The following is a 20,641-nucleotide window of genomic DNA, read 5'->3' as shown; positions in this document are numbered from 1 at the left end:
TGGATTGGCTTGACAGAAATGCTCTCTCTCTTTTCTCTCTCTCACTCACACACACACACACACGCGTCGGAGGGAGAGAGGGAGAGAGAGCTGCAGAGCCGCAGATACGCGCAGTGAGGACTTGGCAGAAGGACAGTGTGCAGAGAAGTTGGGTTTTTAAGAAAGTGCAGCTCGGTCCGTGCAGTTTCACACTAGGGCCATCTGCAGTACTCACCAACCGAAAACCAGGGCAAAACAAAAAAAAAAACAAAGAAAGAAAGAAAGAAAAAACAACACAAAAAAAACAAACAAACAACCAAACAAACAAAAGAGAAACTTTTATTCTATTTCGGCTTCAGGTGCGTTGACGCGGCGTGGACCCGTCGGTTCATTTGGGCTCCAAACCCCCAAACATTTGGATAAACTCGTGCAAACTTTGCCAAACATTTCGAAGAAGGCAATGCAGAGAGGGAGGTGTGGAGGGAGCAGCCTGACCAACAGTGAGAGCATGATCTGACCCTGTGTAAACCCCAATGACCACCTCTCTCCCTCTCAGACACACGTGAAACGGCAGCACCGAGTCCATGTCCAGGCTCGAGCCAGCATGACCCTGTCCGGCGGTTTGTCGGATACTTGTCAGCTCGTTTTGCGTGACCGCATGGAGCCGGGGCTGTGGGAATAGGGCTTCATCCACGCTTGCGGGGGGAAATAGTTGTCGCGACACGTTGCGAGGCGAACACGGGCTGCCGTGGACACTTTTGGAGAGAGCTACGATGCGGGGCACTTTGGGCGCATTCATTCAGTCCTGTCTGTTGCTGCTGGTCCGAGCAGACCAGTGGAGGCTGAAGGACTCCGCCAACTGCGAGTTAAACAGGAAAGTAAGTTGCTGTGGAAGGAGAATGAGTGAGTGATTGCACAGCTTAAATGTTGCGATATGGTTTTCCAGTGTACATTTTTATCTGGACAGCTGAAAGTAGCCACATCGTCTTTTTATTTCGTAGGCGAGTAGTTCATAACGTTTTGTCAGTAAAGGAGCCCTGAAGTGCCATTTACCCTCTTGTTGCTGTTTGACATGCTATTCACCTTTTCGACATCAGGGACAAAATGCGTGGAGCAACTTCTCCGTGTGGACTTGCATCTCTTTGTGTGCTGTTTGTTCAGTCTTTTAACCTGGTTCCCACTTTGTATTTCAAAGCGCATTCACTGCAATATGTGGGTAAAATCAGCCACGTCCGTGGTGGAAATCCCTGATTTCCTTTGTTATATATTTGTGTAGGCCTGTAACTAATGACTACTTTCGTTGTTGATTAATCGCTTAATCGTTTTTTTTTCAGTTAATCCATTTATCTTTCAGTCTAAAATACTGTGGAAAAAATATTTTACAATGCCCGTCACAAGTTCCCAGAGCCCAAGGTGTCATCTTCAGACTGCTTGATTTTTTTCTGACTTAACGGTGGTAAAGAATTTAATAAAAATAAAGTGAATAATTATGTTATGATCATTTATAATGATGTAAAAAGCTGGTACCAGGGAATGAATGTCAGTTTGTTTAATAAATGGCATAATTTTAATCAAGTATCAAAATGATACATTTTCTGCTGATCAGTCAATCCATGAATCAACCACTGGTTTATACACTAGTTTTGCTTATTTGCTTTTTTGCAACATGCAGGTCTTTACACACTGTCCACACAGGTGTGTGTACTAGGTACAAAGCTATCAGATCACGATTTACTTTTCTTCGCCTCCCTTTTTATTTAATACCTTTCAGTCTTTCTTTGATTGTTATTTTTTTGAACCTACCCATCATGGTCTTTAAACTCACACATACCATTTAAGGTTGGAAGCAACAGAAACAGGACGGCAAAACATTCTGTTCAGCAGCTCAAGGTTTTACAATCACTGACATGTGTATTGTTTATTTGGCACTTGGGTCCTAAGTGGCCTGTTAATAAGTCATTGTCAGTCTGTTAGTGATCTGTCTACTAAACAGCCTCTCACAGACAAAGTGGTGGTTTTTGCTGGTTGGTGTCAGACATGCCCAGTGTCCCTGAACATTAAAAATAAATGACAGGAAGAAACCTCTAATTGATAAAGGATTCCCCCCCCTTTTTTTTCTTTAAATTTGCCACTCTCTGTTTTGTTTTTTCATTCCTCTATTTCCCTATATGCCTTCCTCGTGTTTCGGATTTGCTAAGATTTAGTGCTGAAATGCCTGGTCAATTCACAGAAAATAATTTTGATCATTAAATATGGCAAACATTTACTGGTTCCAGCTTCTCAAATGTGAAGACTTTCTGCTTTTGCATATCATTGTAAATGGACTGTCTCTGGGTCCAAAGCTGTTGGTTAGACAAAACAAAACTCTGAAGACAACACCTGGGGCCATGGGAACTTGCGACAGGCATTTTTATTTTCGGACATCTATAAAGCAATTAATTGATTATTCAGAAAAGTAATCAATAGTTTAATATACAATGAAAATAATTTCAATATTTTTATCCCCCAGCAAACAGACCTAAACTCCTTCCTGTGGACAATCAAACGGGATCCTCCCTCATATTTCTATGGTACAATCCACGTTCCCTACACACGTGTTTGGGACTTCATCCCTGAAAACTCCAAGCAGGCCTTTCAGGAAAGCAACATCGTCTACTTTGAGCTGGACCTGACAGACCCTTACACCATCTCAGCCCTGACCAGCTGTCAGCTCCTTCCTCAGGGTGAAAACTTGCAGGACGTCCTACCCAGAGACATCTATCGGAGGCTTAAAAGACACCTCGAATATGTAAAACTCATGATGCCTTCGTGGATGACGCCGGATCAGAGAGGGAAGGGACTCTATGCAGACTACCTCTTCAACGCCATCGCTGGGAACTGGGAGAGGAAGCGGCCAGTTTGGGTGATGCTGATGGTGAACTCATTAACTGAGGCAGATATTAAGACACGAGGGGTGCCAGTGCTGGACCTGTACCTGGCCCAGGAGGCGGAGAGGATGAGGAAAAGGACCGGGGCTGTCGAGAAGGTGGAGGAACAGTGCCATCCACTCAACGGCCTCAACTTCTCCCAGGTGAGTTTGAACATTGCTCCCTCTAGGGTTATTAGAGGTTTCCCACACATAGGCAGTGACTGATGCAAGTCATAAGACTTGCAGCTATTGTTTTCTGTGTAAGCCCACACATCTGCCTTTGTCAAAGTCTTTTCCCTCTCCAGAAGGTGTTTCCCTCCTGTTAAAGTGGTGCTTCCCATAGCGCTCCGTTCTGCGGTTGCAGGTTGGGATTAGGATAGGCGTAGCAGAGACAACTGGTTAGGCTTAGGGTAAGGTTGCGCTCAGGTTAAGCCTCATAAAAGGCCACTGGTTGGGTTTAGGGATAAGGTTTGGCTCAGATTTTGCTCAGGGGAAACCCATTTCGACAGGGACTTTGACACAGCACAGACATTGTCAAAATTTACGTAATTGTGGGTTAACTTGCAGCATTGCATCAGGATACACCACTGTTTTATTTCACATTGTTGACCTACATCAGTGCTCCAGAAGCAGCTTTACCGCATTCATTTGAGGTACGATACAGACTTTTATTAAGCAAATCAAGATATTGGCCAGATATTTGCCAGATGTGAAGGATCCACATTACTATAAAAACAGATTTTTGTTCTAGCCACTTTCTGCATATCCTTCACAATTGATGCTTTTTAATGTCAAAGCAGTGCTTGGCCTTTACTGTGAAACCAGAAGCTCTGACAATGAAATTTATTTTTAGCTATCGTGAGCTAATGTAAATCTAAATGTAAAAGAGTAAAATTAAGCCAATGTTAACTAAAATACCTAGATTAAATCTAGTTTTGTAAAACTAGATTTAAACATTCTCGGTTATTCCTGACCGGAGGTTAAACACTGCATGGACGAAGTACATTATACTGCATGATTAATAAAGTTTGGTAAGAGGAACTTACTCAGGGAACAGGGACTAACGTTACATCTAATTAAAAACTAAGGTTTAGCAACTGGAATTGAAATACACTCTGACGGAGTGTTGAGCAGGTTGGTTTTGGTTTGGCTTATAAGAAAAAAAGAAGTGGTTTGGTGAAGAGATGCGGAAACATTTAATTACGTTCAGGTGAAGCCTGGGCCCTGTGGATGCACGGTGGATAGTGAGTACAGCTTTGGCTCATGGTTCATCACAGCAGCTAAGCACTGTTTGTAAGGTCTTACATAGGTCTGTAAATAACACCGGTAATCCAGCCGGAAAAGTGTGTGTTACACTGGACAAGTTGAGCATGATGGTGTGTTTGTCATTATGAGGTTGAAGAATTATAAAGAGGCAATTCTCTAAACTTTAGGCTATAATTAAAATTTACATAAACATAAAAAGGATCTTGATGTATGAATGTCTCCATAGTTGAGAATTTATGTGTAGCTACAGCTGTATGTTAGCTTCCCCATCTTAATCACTTCCACATGGAGGTTAACACGTTTTACATTTAGGAAAAAAGAAAACAAAGGAAAACACTGTTATCGGATTGGTACTTGGTTTTGGCTTAGTTTGGTTTGCAGAATCAGAAACATGGGAGAAAAAGGTGGATTGGTGCATCCCTAATTCATTCCACAGACCGGCACAGCCTGGTTACCATACCATGTGTACTTCTTCTGTCTGAATGGTACATCCAGCGTATGCCGAGGGTGTCAAATGATGCATTGCTATGTGACGCAGCTGGTGGGTTTACCCTTCAGACCTTTTAGGTCTGTTTCAATAAACTCATGTCAGATCTGCTCTCCTGAAGAGGCCTCACATCTTCTAAAAGATTTCAGATCAAGAGACTACGAAGTGTAATACAAATGACAAAGACCAGATGCATAATTGAGATTTGTTAATTTTTATTTTTTTTTTGGACAGCAGAGACATTTATTTTTCTCTTTTTTCCCATAGCTCAGTCAAATGGAGAAAGGTGTGGTGTTAATCAGCTGTAAAAACATTCAGCTGCGCTCCACCATGTCCTTTGTTATTAAAGAAAAATGGATCCTAATGACTCAAGTCTGAAATCACCAGAAAAAAAGGGAACCTTGTTCCTCAAACCAACACACTTAAGTCTCCTTGTCTGCCTGTCTGTCTGTCTGTCTGTGCCCCTCGCGACCCTTTCAGCATTACAAACATCTCTTGAAGGCAGCAGTCACTATGAAATCATGTTGCGAATTATTGAGGAATTTCTGCTAATGCTGGTCGGGAGCTAAGGGGATTACACTTGACCATTTACCCTAACACCCAGAAGCTTAAAATGTTGTTATTTTAAAGTAGGCCTTGTTGGCCTATCAGACCAAAAGTCTCTGCCCAAACCACCCAGCAGCACTTTTATTAGCATTCTCTTGACTTCAAGAGGAAGAATGGGGGATGTCAACGATCATACAGCATAATATATAACCAGTCAAATTTAAAATTACATGGTTTTTGTCACTTGCTGGCATAGGCAGTTAAATGGAAATCAACTTCCCATGGCAGTGTTTATTCCTTGATAAACAGGAGTAAGAATTAACAATCGCTGGGAGTGCATATTTTTTTCTGTGACTTAGATAAGATGACAAAATAAACACTGAAGTCTTTTTTTCCCCTTTCTCTTATACTTCTCTCACTTTTGGCAGATCAGATGAAAATATTCCTTCTGTTATTTTGGATATGTCATCACCAAGAAAATGTCAGCTCTGGCCATTGGATGACCCTTTTTAGGAAAGCTGTCCTCTCTTGCTACAATATGGTACAATGTCATTGACATTGGAGACCAGGGCTTGCATCATATTGGTTTCTTTTAACCATGACCACCATCTTTCACAAACCTTTAACCAAGTAGTTTATTAATCTCACGGAGGTGGCAGATTATCATTATTTTCTTCTTAAAGGTCACATTGATCTTTTTTTGGAAGGCATTGACAAACAACTTATTTTGTTGTTTAGATATGGGGACTTGTTGATATAGATATCAGAGAAAAGGAAGAGGGTGGCTGAAATTGGGTTTGTCATCAGGGCTATAAAGACCGAAAACCTCCCATCATCACAGCTTTCATTGAATTAGGTCCACAAAACCTCCAGAAGGCTCAACAATGAATTCTAGTGTCCCAGAAACAACCTCTACCCTGACACTGCACCAACACGGCACACAGCTTGGCACTCCATAATTTCCACACTCAGTTTCAATCTAATCAACAGCAGCTTGATGGACGCCTTAACCCTGCTGGCTTGAAGCAGCCCGCATAATACCCACAGTTTTGCCTTGTAGTTGAAAAGGGCAATCCAATTTATAACCTTATATTTATAACCTTACTTTAACTAAACTCAACTGTAAGATGTCCAGATAGAGTGTGATGTGTGAGATACACTCTTGGTGAAACAATACTGCCGGTGCAGCCGCCATTCTTGACTGAAAGTACTGTTTAATCAGGCTAAAACAAGAGAAACGTATTTACGGTCTGTAATAGTCTCTGTAATGTTTTCACTGGCCATTGGCACTTGGCGGGGACCAGACCGTAAAGGAAAGGGGAAGGCAAATGGAAAATAAAATATTCATGTATTGAAGTAGTGAAAAGTTCTGTCCTCATGCCTTGGTTTAGGAGAAACACATATTGACGCCGTACCTGTTTGCTTGCTTTCAGTAGTTCAGTTGTTGTTATGTAGTTATAATACAAACTGATTTTCAGTGGATTTCTAGCCAGAGCTGATGCAGACGTTCTCTCCTTCATTTCACGGCACACTACAGCACACAATTTAGATCGTTTTTGGGGAATTTCTTGGGGTTTGGAGAGGAGGGGAATCACACTATTCTCTCCTCTCTTGGCCAGGAAATTATTAATCTCAATGAGGCATTTTATTTATTATTATCTAAAGCACTCCACAAATTCAGTTCTACAGCCCTCCAGCTGCCAGGCTCAATTGATTCTCAGTGGATGGTTTCTTGACTTAAATCTTGTTATGGTGAAAACTTGGCTCCTGAGATGTAGGCAGGTTTTGACGAGTTGTTGCCAGTGGTCAAAGATTTAAAAGCCAGTGTATGCCGAAACGAACTAGTTCATACTAGTTCGCCTTGGAAATTTACAAAAATTGTCAGAAACACAGCCCCTCATTTTCAATGTCAGAAAGGTGTTTGGGGATGGGGTTACAGATGCTGTTCAACGGACCAACAAGCACTTTGGTTGAAGCATATCGACGCCTTAACCTTTTCAACGTCTTTTTGAGTCTGAAAGAGTCTCTGTCTCTCGTAATGTTTACTTTCACTGTCTCCTGACAGGCCTCTAATAAAAGAAATTGCTCTAAAAATGTTGCTACTTGGCTTTATGTGGCTGTTTTGAATTGCCTGACGTACAGATTTAATTCATTTTAAAGATGTGCGATGTGTCCATTTTTGAGTTTGCCTCCCACTATAAAATAAGCCCTTTGAGCTCATTATTTTCAAACCACAATGAATTATACTTTCTTTACTCAGATCTCTAATCTGGCTAAGCATGACTGCTCTTATTCTTACACGGTGCCCCTCGTCTTTTGAAGAGCAGGCTCAGCCTTGCCCATTACACTAAGTGAGCTTGTTGAGGACAACAATAGCCGTATAAAGGCCGGCTTTCTCTGTCACTGTTGTTGGAAACCCACGGGACATTCCACACCTCAGTGGAGCAGACCTGCTAATGAAAGTGTTGTTTCTTTCCTCCCATCACTGGGAGTAATGGTGCATGGAGAGGTGATGAATGCAGGTCTCAGTGTACGTCTATGAGAACAGGGGAGGAATGTTTGAAGCCCATTTGGTTCATTCATGACCAGGAGGGACTGGAACGAGGAGAGTTGAGATGCAGACGGAGATCAGTAGAAGAGACATTAAGGAAGGAAGGCGTGACTCGGTCTCCATTAAAGGTACCATGACATTACCTGTGTTTGACAACCTTGTAAGTTCAGTTGTGGTATTTTTTATATTCATTGGCAGGCTACAGAGCTCTGGATCCGCTGGGTTTCAGGAGGCAAGGTCCAATGCAATCCAAAAAAAAAAAAAAAAATCAATTTTATAACCTGAAAGAAATGCAAAGTTGTCATCCTGAAAATACAGTTGTTTTCTCATCTGATTGACCACTTCAGTTCAGATTTCATTTTCAATTCTCATCTCTCTCTTCTATTTTCATCTCCCGAGGAGAAGCATAAAATATGTGAAAGTTATTTCACTAACCAAAACCAAACATAACTTCTGCCCAATGTGAAACTGAGCATGAATCAGGCTCAATACACTGGTGATTTTAAGCCAATTATCATATCTTCCTGCCTGTCTGTAATTTAAATATTTCCCAAAACCCAATTTCACAAAAATGCACTTTCTTAAATGTGGCTATAGCAATCATATCAGGCTTATATCCAAACTTTTGTGTCCTGCTTACATCTCCTTACATAACACCTTTAGGATTTGCAATTGAAGGATTTGGTTACCGTTTTTTTTAACAGATCATCCTGACCCCTGGGTCAAGAAATATTCTTTGCACACAGGGAGTGAGATGTGTTCTCAATTACAGTAAATAGCTTTGTTTTTGAATCAGCAGCTGGAAAACGTCTGCTTCCATGATTCAGATCTAAGAGGTCACATACAAACAGGCGGCTCTCTGTGCCAAAACTCAGTGGACAGGACAGACGCTGTCACAAAGTGTGAACATCTCAAAACTCCCACACCCAGTGTTGTCATGATCGTAATGGCTGCTGAGTGTATTGGTAATGTGAATTCTATTAAAAGTGAGGCTACACTTTGCAGACAGTACAATGGCCGTCCTTATTTTCCAGCCCGTTGTGGGCAGCGCTTTTGGGCAAACGGATTTCTGGTTTTGCCCACAGAGGAAAATCTGTCTCAATCCCCTCGGTAATGAGATTAGATGGCAAAATGAGAAGGATGATGAAAATGATGATGAGGATGTGTGCATGTGTGTCTGCATGTGCATGTGAGCTGAGTTCGAAAAATGTGCTTTTTCAACATTTCATCATTCAACATTTTGGAAATATGTTTAATGTCTCTACAGTAAATACTGAGCTGCTAATAGCAGCCACTTATTTTAGCACAAAGATTGGAAGCAGGTGGAAAGGCCTAGCCTACCAGCCCCTTTAAAGCCCACTAATGTTACACTTCATATCATATTTGTTTAATAATCTAAATTTAATACATTTAATACTCTGTACAAAATCCACACCAAATGTAAAAGTGTAAGTGCATTTATGAAAATGTCTATATCTTAAAACAATTGTTCTGGATTGGGAAATAGTTTTGGTCGCTGCACATACTGGGTTTTGTGTGTGTGTGTGTGGCTGTGTGTGTGTGTGTGTGTGTGTGTGTGTGTGTGTGTGTGTGTGTGTGTGTGTGTGTGTGTGTGTGTGTGTGTGTGTGTGTGAAAGAGAGAGAGAGAGAGAGAGGGAGAGGGAGAGAGAACATATGCTGGCATGATGACAGTATTACACAGCAATACACAGGCAGTAAATCTGATCAAATCTCATTTGCCCCAGTGGAAAGAACCATAACTATCCGGTCCATTGATTCAATGATCATCAGAGCAGAATGGCCCGCAGTGATGAAATGTATATGTGTACTCACATGGATAGACACGGCCAAAAAAATGACAAGAACAGCAATAAATCATCACCTGTACTCAAATTTATTAAGCTCATTAAGGTATTTCAAGTGGAGCTTTAATGCTCTGCCAGGTGATTATCTCAGCTTAAATAATATTAATTTGTAATTTAGACAAGTGATGAATTATGTGGACATTTTTGAAGAACTGATGAGTCACTTATTCCAAGTAAAAGTCATCATGTGAGAAATTAACAGGAAATGTGGTATAATTTCTTAAAACCAGAAAAATTAGATGTTTGTGCAGAAAGCTAGATTAAAGTGATTAAAGAGAAATATGCTTCAACAGTCTTCCTACGCGTCAACATAAGATAAATGCACCTGTCTTTTGTGGCACAGCTGCATATTTATTTTCACTGTCCTTGTAGGAAGTGATTTGTATTATTTAGTTCATAGTTTGTTGATTTGATTTTCACCCTCAAATAGTTCGCAATTTGTAACTTTCTTCACTCTACTTTGATCAAAGGGATTAAAGTTTCCATGTTTAATTACAGTTTGGTGTGTATTTGTCCATTGTTTATTTGTTCTTATGATTGTGTGTACATTTGCATTTCTGTGCTTGTTTGCAAGGGGTTCATGTTCGTGTGTGAATGAGCGTATGTATGCTTGTACGAGTGCGTGCGTATACAGTTCTACGGTTGAATTTCCAACATGTCTTCACAGCTTCTTTTGAGCCCCTGGTTTCATGTCGCACTGAGGTGCTTGATTTCCTCCTCACTGTTGACCAAACAGTCCCATCTTATATGTCTGGCATTTCCTCAGACGTTATCTGTCCATCTGTCTAGCTACATGACACCGGAGACAAAGATGCAGAACTCCTCTCACTTTCAAAATCCCTTTTTCCTAAAGATTTATAGATAGAAATTGAAGCGTGAAATCTGTCAGCAAGTCATTATAAAGAAAAGCTACTGAAAAAAAGAAGCCCTGGAGGTCATCAATCTGAGTTGTTTGCTGTATTGACTTTTGATATAGATTGATGACAGTTTGTACCGATGATGAGATGATTTGAACTAGCCTTACTTTGATTTTTAGTGCAACAAAAAAAAAATGAGAAGAAGGTGGTATTTTAAGTCACAAACCAAAAGAAGAAGACAGAAGAGAGATTTTGCATTTCTAGTGGCAGAGTATGGAATGAATAAAAGTCTGTTGGTTTGATGATCTCCCAAAACAACAATTACTCTACACAGATGATACCAGCGCTAACATTCAATCCCAGGTCAATTCAGGGTTTGGGAAGACGGTCTTCACCAATTCAAAATTCTCAGCCATCACATGAAGTTTCAGGTCTCCAGTGTGGGCATGATAAAACCAGGCTCCCTTGGCACTGATCTCTTTCCAAACCTTAGTAGCTTATAGTTTCTGAGTTCATCTAGAACTTCTTGTTTCTGTTTATAGCTTCAAGCATTTTTTGTATGATCATGATAAACCTGCCCCTCTTTGCTGCTGTCATGTCAAGGTAAAATCATTTTACAAATGAAATGTTTCCATTCCTGTGTAAATCCACCCATTTGCATCATTTTGTTTTTCAAATATATTTGATTGAAAGCAGATCAGATGCAGCTGGATGGTGCCAACTGTGTGCCAAGAAAAAGAGCTTAGATCCTTGAAAGTATATACAGGAATACACTCTAGTGGAGGAGAGTCTGACTTCTGAAGACTGCCGCAGGCTTTTCCTGGTTGTGTAACGCAGCTCAAATAGGGATTTAATAGCTTGTCTCTCTGACTTAACACAAGGTCATGAAAACTTGTGCAGGCTGAGGAGCCTCGTAGCACGATCATTGGTCTCTACTGCAGGAAATAAAATACCTTGCTGGCTTAGGCATGTTCAGAGTAAGATACCCACAAGGGATCTCTACAATTTATGCATAATCCTGTTTAACACAGTGTTTTATTATTATCTTAAAATAGACCAAAGAAAAGACATCTACATTTTTGCACTAAAATCAGCACAGACTTTCTTCAAATACACTTCTGCCATGACATGAGCAATCAGTATTTTTTGCTGTTACATCCTCTGTGGATTGTCCTTTATGTATATTGCTGTAAATGCTCAGCATTTAAAAATACATATATTCTCCATACACAAAACACAACTCACTGTAAAGCTTTAGTTGGCCAAATGGGTCCAAAGTGACACCCAAGTTAAACACAGTTCATTACAATTAATTAATCAATGACTCGATCATTCTCCAAGGATTAATGTTTAATAACTCAAATTGAGACAAGCTTAAATAACTTTGACTGTAATTACAGATGAAATAGCAGATATCTCTGCCACTGCTTATTTTAGCAGGCAGTTTTCCATTCACTGTTCCAACATCTGATTGTGAAACCTTGCTGAGGACAAACAGCTCATAGAGAAACACTGAAAACACATTTGTGATTCTGCTGTCTTGCAGTGTGCCTCCATCTTCATTTAAGTAAGAAAAGCTCACTATCTACAGATGTACTCCACACTCACCTAACAGTGGCCTTCCCAACTTTAAAGCTAATGTAAGTTGTAATGTAAGAGCAATTACAGTCATTATAATACTAATTTCAATTTGTTTTGTGCCCATCATTCCCTCTATTGTTGTGTAAGTTAAGATTTTTGAAGGCTGGGTCATCGTTATTACTAAGCTACGACCAATCAGCACTGAATTAGCATGTGAGTGATAAAAATTAGGGAATGCCATACACACTCTTTTTGGGGAAGATGGTAATTACATTTATTTTTGTGTATTGAAAAAAAAATCAGCTTGAAGCTTTTCAGGAATAATAATAATGTTTGTAAGCTACAGTACCCAAGATACAGCAGTTGTGAAAAACAACAGTAGTTCATTTTGCGGGTTGGAAGATGTATCCTTTTACATCAAAACACTGGAGATGTCAGTTAAATCTTCATTCAAAACACTCATAAACCACATTGTGTGGCAGGTTCATTGTTTTAGCATGTCTTAACCCAGAGGGCACAACTCACAGTGACTGTTTTGATGTGAAATGCAGACTGTATTGATAAATCTTATCCCATTATTCCCTTTTCCTATAAATGATACAGAATTTATCCATTTTTTCAGGCTGGAACATTGATGCATTACTTTCTTTGGGTTTTCATTGTTACTTGGTAATTAAAACTCAACAGTACTTTTGGCACTTACTTACTTTTGCCACTGCGGAGATGCATTACTGCTAAAATTCCATACTGCCATATTGGATTAAGTGTAAAAGGCACCCACAAAACTGGGGCACTTTGACTTACAAAACTTCTGTCTTCCTTTAACAGCGAACTTAGCAGTAATTTTTGTGCTTTGGGATTTCGGTTACATTGCATTAAAACAATGTTAAGGTTTTGCCTATGTCTGAAAAGAAATTTGGTGGCCACATGCTAATAGAAAAAAGGCGGTTGTGCACATGATAGCTATTAGATCAGAGGGGAATAATGGTCTTCTTTACATGCAGATACACGTCACTAGTGAAAAGCCTAATGCCTTTGTTCAGTCTAATGAAACAGACGACTGTGATCTAATCGTTTCAGTTCAGGTACAGTGACCTCTGAGCAGGCATGCAGTACAATGTAAAACCTTCTAAAGGCATTTTACGTACATATGATCAAGTTTTAATTTCCTAAAATAGAAAATTACACATCTGAAGCTAACAACAGATGTAGTATCAAACTGCAAGCAATAATTGAAAAAAGGAACCCCTATGTGCACTGTGTTGAAACTGTATTTGAGCTCCCGGTATGCTTATGCTTTCTCTGGACTAGCCAGGTTTGTGGCTGGTCTGTATTAAATCCAGATTCTCCACCGCCTGTAGACACGAGCCAAACCTGGCTGGACTTCAGCCGAGCAACACAAGGCCAAAGCTGTCCACAAACTCCAACGCAGAGGATTATTAGAGTCACCTGGAACTTGTGGAAAGGTTTTGTGCAGCAGCCACTTTGTAGTTTACGGTTTGAATTGATTTCTTATTTGTGACTGCAAAAATGACTAAGGATTAATTTTTCCCCTGTTTGCTTTGAGGTAACCTTGCTTATGCACAAAGTGTTTAAGCAAATACTCTCTTTTCAAATCCTGAGATTCTTTGGCTTCAGTCAATAGAAATATACACCATTCAGTCAAAACTTAATCCAGTAACTGGGTTTGAAGTTGTGGGTGATTGGTGTACTTTAGAGTTTTAAACATCACAGTAATGAAAAATTGTAAGAAACCAACAAAAGTGGTGTTCACAGTGAAAATGAGGGGGATTTCACATGGCTCTTTACAGCAGATGCTGATAAAATGGAACTTATTTGACGAGCCTCTAAAGAGTTGAACTACAGTCAGAAGTAACATACATATAGCTAACCTCACTATAAATCCACTTGTGTCTTCCTGGCTCCAGTCCACATTTTTGGTGACTTTAGTGGAATTTCACAGGTGAGCGCCACACAGGAGGCTTTTGTGAGGCTTTGCTGTTCTCCACAGATATTTTGACCTGACTAAGACTCAGACATCCAAATGTCTTGATGGAGGTCCATGCATGTACCAGGAGTATGATGAAAGGTTGCCTCAAACATCAGCAGTAATTTCTTCCAGCTGGGTGATGGTTTTCAACCGACACTGCAAAGTTGCTCTTTGACATTCATGTCATTGCTTGTCTGTAACTTGTCTAGTTAGTGTTCACTGTCTTAATGTTTGCAGGTTGTCTGAGTAATCAGTAGGTGCTTGTAGGATACTTCACAGAATAGCAGTTTCTAAACTGGCTAAAAAGTCAATTATAATGTACTGCAGAGGTGGATGGACATTATTTTGAGGCAGTTTATAGGCCTGGACATACCAGGATTTAAAATGGAAGGGTTCAACTTTGAAGTCAACACAAATTTATGCTGTTGACAGTGCAGATCTACGGGGAGCAGGAGAGCAGAAAATACAGCTGTGTGGCACACTTCGCTTTTATCTAATTCCTCTGTTGGAGAAAAAGCTGACTGTTATGAGACAGGAGTTGATGGTACAAAATAGGTCTATGAATAAACTATGTGAACTTATTGTCCCGTTAGTGACTGAGCTAAGCTAATGAGCTAACACGATTGCTAAGCTTTCCTGCTAGTAAGCTGATTAGCTTGGACACCTTTATTTTCCCTCTTCAGTGACCTTTTTATTGAATGAAATGGTGAACAAAATGCCAGGGGGAAGTGAACGGAGCAACAGAGAGAAATTGGACAGAATATCCAGGAGCTACTGTGACCGACTAGTGGTATCCCGGCCAGGCCGGCTAGCGAACGGTCAATGGTTAGCTCACCAGCTACAGCAGTTCAACGAGCCTTGTGAGTAGCCGCCACATTGGCAAGCTTCTGTGAGGCGTCCGTATTGTAGAATTTGTTTTTTTACATCCAGGATGGTTTTTAATGATCAGCTTTTGTTTTGTAAGGGGCTTAAGTTACTCACAATGAAATGCAGTAAACGACAGACTACCAAAGGAACTATTTAAGAGTATCTTAAATCTAGCCTATTGTGAATTTTCTACTAGCTGCTGTTTCATTTTCGTTCTCGTATGTAGGGGAAAATAGTTTCAACTTTTCTTTTACTTGACTGAGGATAGAGATGTTTCCTCTTTAGATTTAACAGTATTTGCCGCTTTGCATAAAGCAGTTGATATAATGTTGGATTTGTGTGTCTTGTGGGCTATACAGTTCCCCTGCAGCATGGGGAAAAAACAGGTGAAAACATTGCTTCCAGCTCTAACAGCCTGTCGTTGTAGCTTCTAGATAAGATCTTTTCAGGGGAACACATTTCATTTTGATTAATAGTTGTTGCTTCTTGGATGACTGACAGATATTGGTCTGACACAACTGGAAATGTGATGGTCTGCTGCTCTGACTTGTTTTGCATCCATAAAGGAGAGAGAGGCAGAAATGTTGTAGAAGCCTGCGGTGTGCGGTTGTGTTTTTGTGTGGGATGCACACTATGTGTCTTTAGGGAAATAAATCTGACTTTTTACATTTTTCTTTTTATTCTCTACATATGCATATATTTAACTATGTTATGTAAATACAATTGTAAAAAGTGTTCAAAAACATACCACAACCATTGTTGGTATCAAATATCAGGCTTCCTTCAGTTGACACCTGATCATTTTCTTGACAATTTGATGAGCCATGTGCAGCATGCAAGAAGCAAAAACAAGGGACTTGTCAAAATGGGTGGTACCATAATGAGTTTCATCACCTCAGTACCTGAAGGCTATAGAAACTAGTTAAGTTGCAAATATGTCACATTAGTATCATCCACTGGCAGTTATTGTGCTCGAATCAGTATCAGCAATGATAAAAGCGATGATGGTGCATCACTGCTGCATGTTCTTCTTATATGTGTCTCTCGGATTCAAGCTTAGGCACAAAGACACACACATACTCATAGATACATAATTAAGAGCACACATAGGTGCATGTAAGATATTAAATGCACACATGCTTTTAAGCATTTGTGCAAGCGTCCACACACATCAGACCAACACATGCATAAACATGCGTATCAGATTCCCCCCACCACATAGACTCAGTTCCACGCTGTCTACCCAAAGACTGTTTGTGCTTTGGGGGTTTGTCTGCCTGCGGTAGCTGAGATCATAAAAAACTGTGAGAGTTTATGAGCAACACCGCTGTTTTGACTCCCAGCTCATTTCACCACTTGATTTCATTCTCTCTGTGTGTCTGTCTTCTCTGCGTTGCAGTCCCTTTATAAAGGATTTTACAACCATGGTGTTACTTTCTTAGTTTTGGACACCATTCACGATATGATAACTTTTTAGTCACCCTAGCAGCATGGCTCTACGGATGGTAATGTGTCGGTTGGTTTTTCCACCACTTTGGTGCAGACTGAAATATCTATAACTATTGGATGAATTGCCAGGGAAACGGTATACAGATATTCAAGGTCCTCAGAAGCTGAAAAGCGACAATAATTGTTTAATTGTTTAAGTAAAAAAGAAGATGAAGAAGAAGAAGATTTTCTGCTCTTCCTTGTTTTATAACATTTCAAACTGAATATCTTCCAATCAGACAAAACAAGCAACTGAAGAAGTCACCATGGGCTGTAGGAAATTTTAATGTGCATTTTTCACGGTTTCCACATTTGACAGACTAAACGATTTATCGGTTATGAATTGCATCATGGTCAAATATGTTGAGTGAAGTGTTACTGAGCACGTCACACTATAGAAACACTAGAGATATGAAACCTGGTTTAAATCTTAAGATTACTTAGTGGCTGAATCCCCAAATTGTGATCTAAAATCAGATGCAAACCACTTTCTGTCCTCAGTGTGTCTTTTACTCTTCCCACAGCACTTCTTCCCCTCGTCTAAAATTGGCGGAAGTCCTTTTTTAGTGCATCTTGTATCATTTGTGTAGCTTGGACAGTTGTTATTTTGGACACAACCTCGCATAACAGGAGCATGTTTGTGATTGCCATCATCTGAATGCAACGAAACCCTTTTCCGAAAGCTTAAATTCCAACACATTTAGGATCTTGGAATGTTTTACATAATTTTTGGCTGTTTAGAACTCTGTGGTTGTGAGGCTGTGGGTTTAGGCAGACGTCTGCACAGCAGCAACCATCTCTCACTTCCCTCTGTCTTTCTCTCTCTCTCTCTTTCCATCTTTTCACCTATGCCTGTTTATCACTTAATTTCCTTTTTTTTTCTCCCCTACAGGCAAGATTCTCTCTTTCCGTCTGTCTATGAATGTTTTCGTCATTTGTGTATCTTTCTTAATCCCTTTGTCACCTTTATTGATCAGTCTTCCACCACAAAAAAAACCAGATACATTTCACAGATGATTTGGATAACTTCCTATTTTCCATGGGATAGACTCATTCTATGTGTATGTATGGGAGATTTAGTGTTTGCACTGGTGATGGCGTTTAAGGTTGAGGTTGGGCGTACTGTGCTTTGAGTCAATATTTTTGTTTAGAGCGAGGGAACTGATGGAAAGTGTTGATATGCATATTAATGTGAACGTGCATGGCCGTGTGATGGTGTGTGTGCATGGTCTCTCTTTAGTTGGGTTTGCCAGCGGTGATTTTGTTCTGACTCTGGGCCAGTGGTTTAAGAGAATTGCAGATACTCGAAAATAGCCCTGTGTGGGTTTTTGATCCCTGCTGTCTCTGTCTATATGACTTGTGCAGAATCAAAAGTTGGAGATTTATATCTGGTGCTGCTGTCTGCAGTTTTTGTTGTCGAGTGCCGAGAACATGCTGTTTTAACAAAACTGTACCCGTCTAAATGCAGTGTTTTTTTAAAGGAGCTGTAAGTTATGGTAAAATCTGAAACAAAGCATTTTATCTATATAAAGTCAGTCGGTGTTTTAATTCACAAAATACAGGACCTTTCAAGCTTCCAAGTTGTCATGTCCTGTGGAAAGAAGTGAGACATTTTTCTCAACCCAAAAATTGGGTTGCTGTTTTCAGTGGACAGCAACAAAATACTGTATGTTGCTTTTTGTGTGATTTCCATTTGGGGGAAAATATTAACGTTAACTATGTTAAGGACACATTGCAAAAAGTTTTATGTATTTGTTTGATATGGCATTTACAAAGTTAGACAATATGCTTCAATGTTGACAGATAATCTTCAGTATGCAGGGCTTTTACTTTGAAGACACAGCCTTTACAACAGAGTATAAGGGCTGCTATTAGGGGAAAAAAATCTGAGATTTTGAGAAAAAAGTTGTATATATATATATATATACATACACATATAATGATTATCTATTATGATAATAAAGTTTAAAATTTATGAGAAAAAATGTGATAATATTTTCAGAAGACAAGATTTTAATACTCTGTTGTAAACAGTCTGTCCACTGTTAGGTGTCAAATGATGCCTGAAATCAAAATATCCTAAAGCCCATGGCTCTGACAGTGGCTCTAACACTCTCTGTGTAACTTTATAGAACAACAACAACAACAACAAAAAAAAAACAATTTAAGTTACTCTTACCAAATTGAATTAGCCCAGTGGTGCTGGTTGCTAATTGATATACATTATTATAACTGAAGGATTCTCAATATCATACTAAGTTTCTGCCATTCATGTTTACATGCATGACAGAGCAAATAAAGTATTTCCCTTCATGTTTGAGGCATTATAGTGTCCTTTCCAAACAGTTTCTAAAATGATTAAGGTTTAACAATGTTATTTATGTGACTTAAGAATTGGAGCGATCAAGGTAGGAAGTCCATTAGTGACCTTTAGAGTCTTGGAGAGGTGGAGAGGTCAAACTGTCTGACCTCAGAGCAGAAGTTATGTGTACATATGTGTATTTGTGTCCTGAAATATGAAGCTTACCTAAAGAGTTTAAGTGATGAATACCTGATACAGTTTTAGGTACTGACAGCTGAGGCATTGAAATAGAGTAGAGCCTCAAAATATACATCCTTGTGTGTCTTTGGAAGTGTGTGTGATACAAAGAAGACAAAATACTCATCTGATAAGATACTACATGCTGAGCTAAATACACATGTGCTGAACAATGAACAGTAGCTACTATAGTGACACTGAGAACCACTTTGCAATAATGAATCCTTGGGGCTGTCACTGGTTGCAACGTCGCTACTTTTTGCCTGCGTAAGTGCAGACAATCTTGGTCCAATTTACCCTTCTTTACCTGTTTGCATAATAACACACACAAAATGTGAATGCCTGGATGGTCAGTGTGTATCCATTCTAAGTGCTCACAGCTGCTTTGCATAGATTCTCGGCATGAAACATATCTGCAGTGTTGTTCTTGACTTGCGCTGTCCTGAAGATTAACAGTGCTCCTTCAGTCATTGGACAGTTGTAGAGATTGATGGCTGTTTTCCTTGTGGCTCACTGTGTTTTCCAGACCCACATGTCGTTTCTTAGTGGGACTGATGGACTGAGTGGCTGGCCGGCGGCTCTGTGGGGTTTTGTATGTGCACGTATGTGTGTGAGACAGACAGAGAGAGAGAGAGAGAGACAGAGAGAGAGAGAGAGAGAGAGAGAGAGAGACAGACAGAAAGACAGAGGCAGGAAAAATCTGTGAACAGTGGATGTCTGTGTTTGCTAACTCTCACAAACTCTTTTTGGTCACTGTCAGTGAGTATGATGACAGGTGCCCCAATTTGTGCGTGTGAGTGTGATTTAATGTGTATAAACAGTTATTTGCATACTTATATATGAAAAAAATATTAAATATTAAAAAAAATATATTTTTTTATGTTTGTTAAGCTTAGCATGAGAGTAATTAAGTGAAAGTATTCATGTTTATGCCATTACACCATGGAAATAAATTCTACAATAACTATAAAAGTTTATGATAATCTTATATAAAACGACTATGCAATCAATGCTTATTTTTATACAGATTAATTTGTCTATTACTTTTCTTTGATTAATCATTTAGTCTATAAATGTAAGAAAACAGCTTCTAGAGCCCAGGGTGACATCTTCAAACTTGATGATTAATTGATTCATCCGAATTGTCTGCAGTTTATTTTCTGTCATTCAATTAATTCAAAATAATCGCTGACTATGACTGAGCCTTTATTTCTTTTAAGTTTAATTCATTTGTCATCCAGTGTTTTATCATGATAGAGCAGTTAGCGAATGTTATGTGTTGGTGTGTGTGTGTTTCTTGTATTAAGGATGTGTTGGTTGGGACTCACGTACAGCTTGTTCAGGGTGTAGTGAAGCAGGATAGAGTGGGGGGGCTTGTGTCACGATATAATCCCTGATACACACACACACACACACACACACACACACACACACACACACACACACACACACACACCTTCAACCATTTGGTTTGAGGCTGATTCCCTGTGACAGCCTAAATATTTGGCTGCGTCCGGGCACCAAGGTAAATGCACCCCACAAGAATGTTTTTACAGGGCAAGAGAGAGAGAGAGAGAGAGAGAGAGAGAGAGAGAGAGAGAGAGAGAGAGGGGTTTTGGACAGAGATAAAGAGAGAGAAACACAGAGAACACACAGAGAGAAAGAGAAGGAGAACTGTATTCACAGCTTCATATAAATGTGGTTTTTGTGTTGCTCA

The 20,641-nt window shown here is 39.7% G+C and overlaps 1 protein-coding gene across 1 annotated transcript in view; it reads left to right on the top strand.

The window, feature by feature from the left end:
• Positions 1–752: 752 nt before the first annotated feature.
• Positions 753–20,641, top strand: part of trabd2a (TraB domain containing 2A) — a 57,696-nt gene continuing 37,807 nt past the window's right edge. Inside the window, exons 1-2 of the mRNA XM_040157941.1 lie at positions 753–857; positions 2,489–3,049. Coding sequence (XP_040013875.1) covers positions 753–857; positions 2,489–3,049 — 666 coding nt within the window. The remainder of the gene's footprint in view (positions 858–2,488; positions 3,050–20,641) is intronic.

The sequence above is a fragment of the Xiphias gladius genome, chromosome 20 (genome assembly GCF_016859285.1).
Source record: "Xiphias gladius isolate SHS-SW01 ecotype Sanya breed wild chromosome 20, ASM1685928v1, whole genome shotgun sequence".
Lineage (NCBI taxonomy): Eukaryota > Metazoa > Chordata > Actinopteri > Istiophoriformes > Xiphiidae > Xiphias > Xiphias gladius.
The sequence above is the reverse complement of the archived record's forward strand: the minus strand, read 5'-3'. Positions and strand labels throughout refer to the sequence as shown.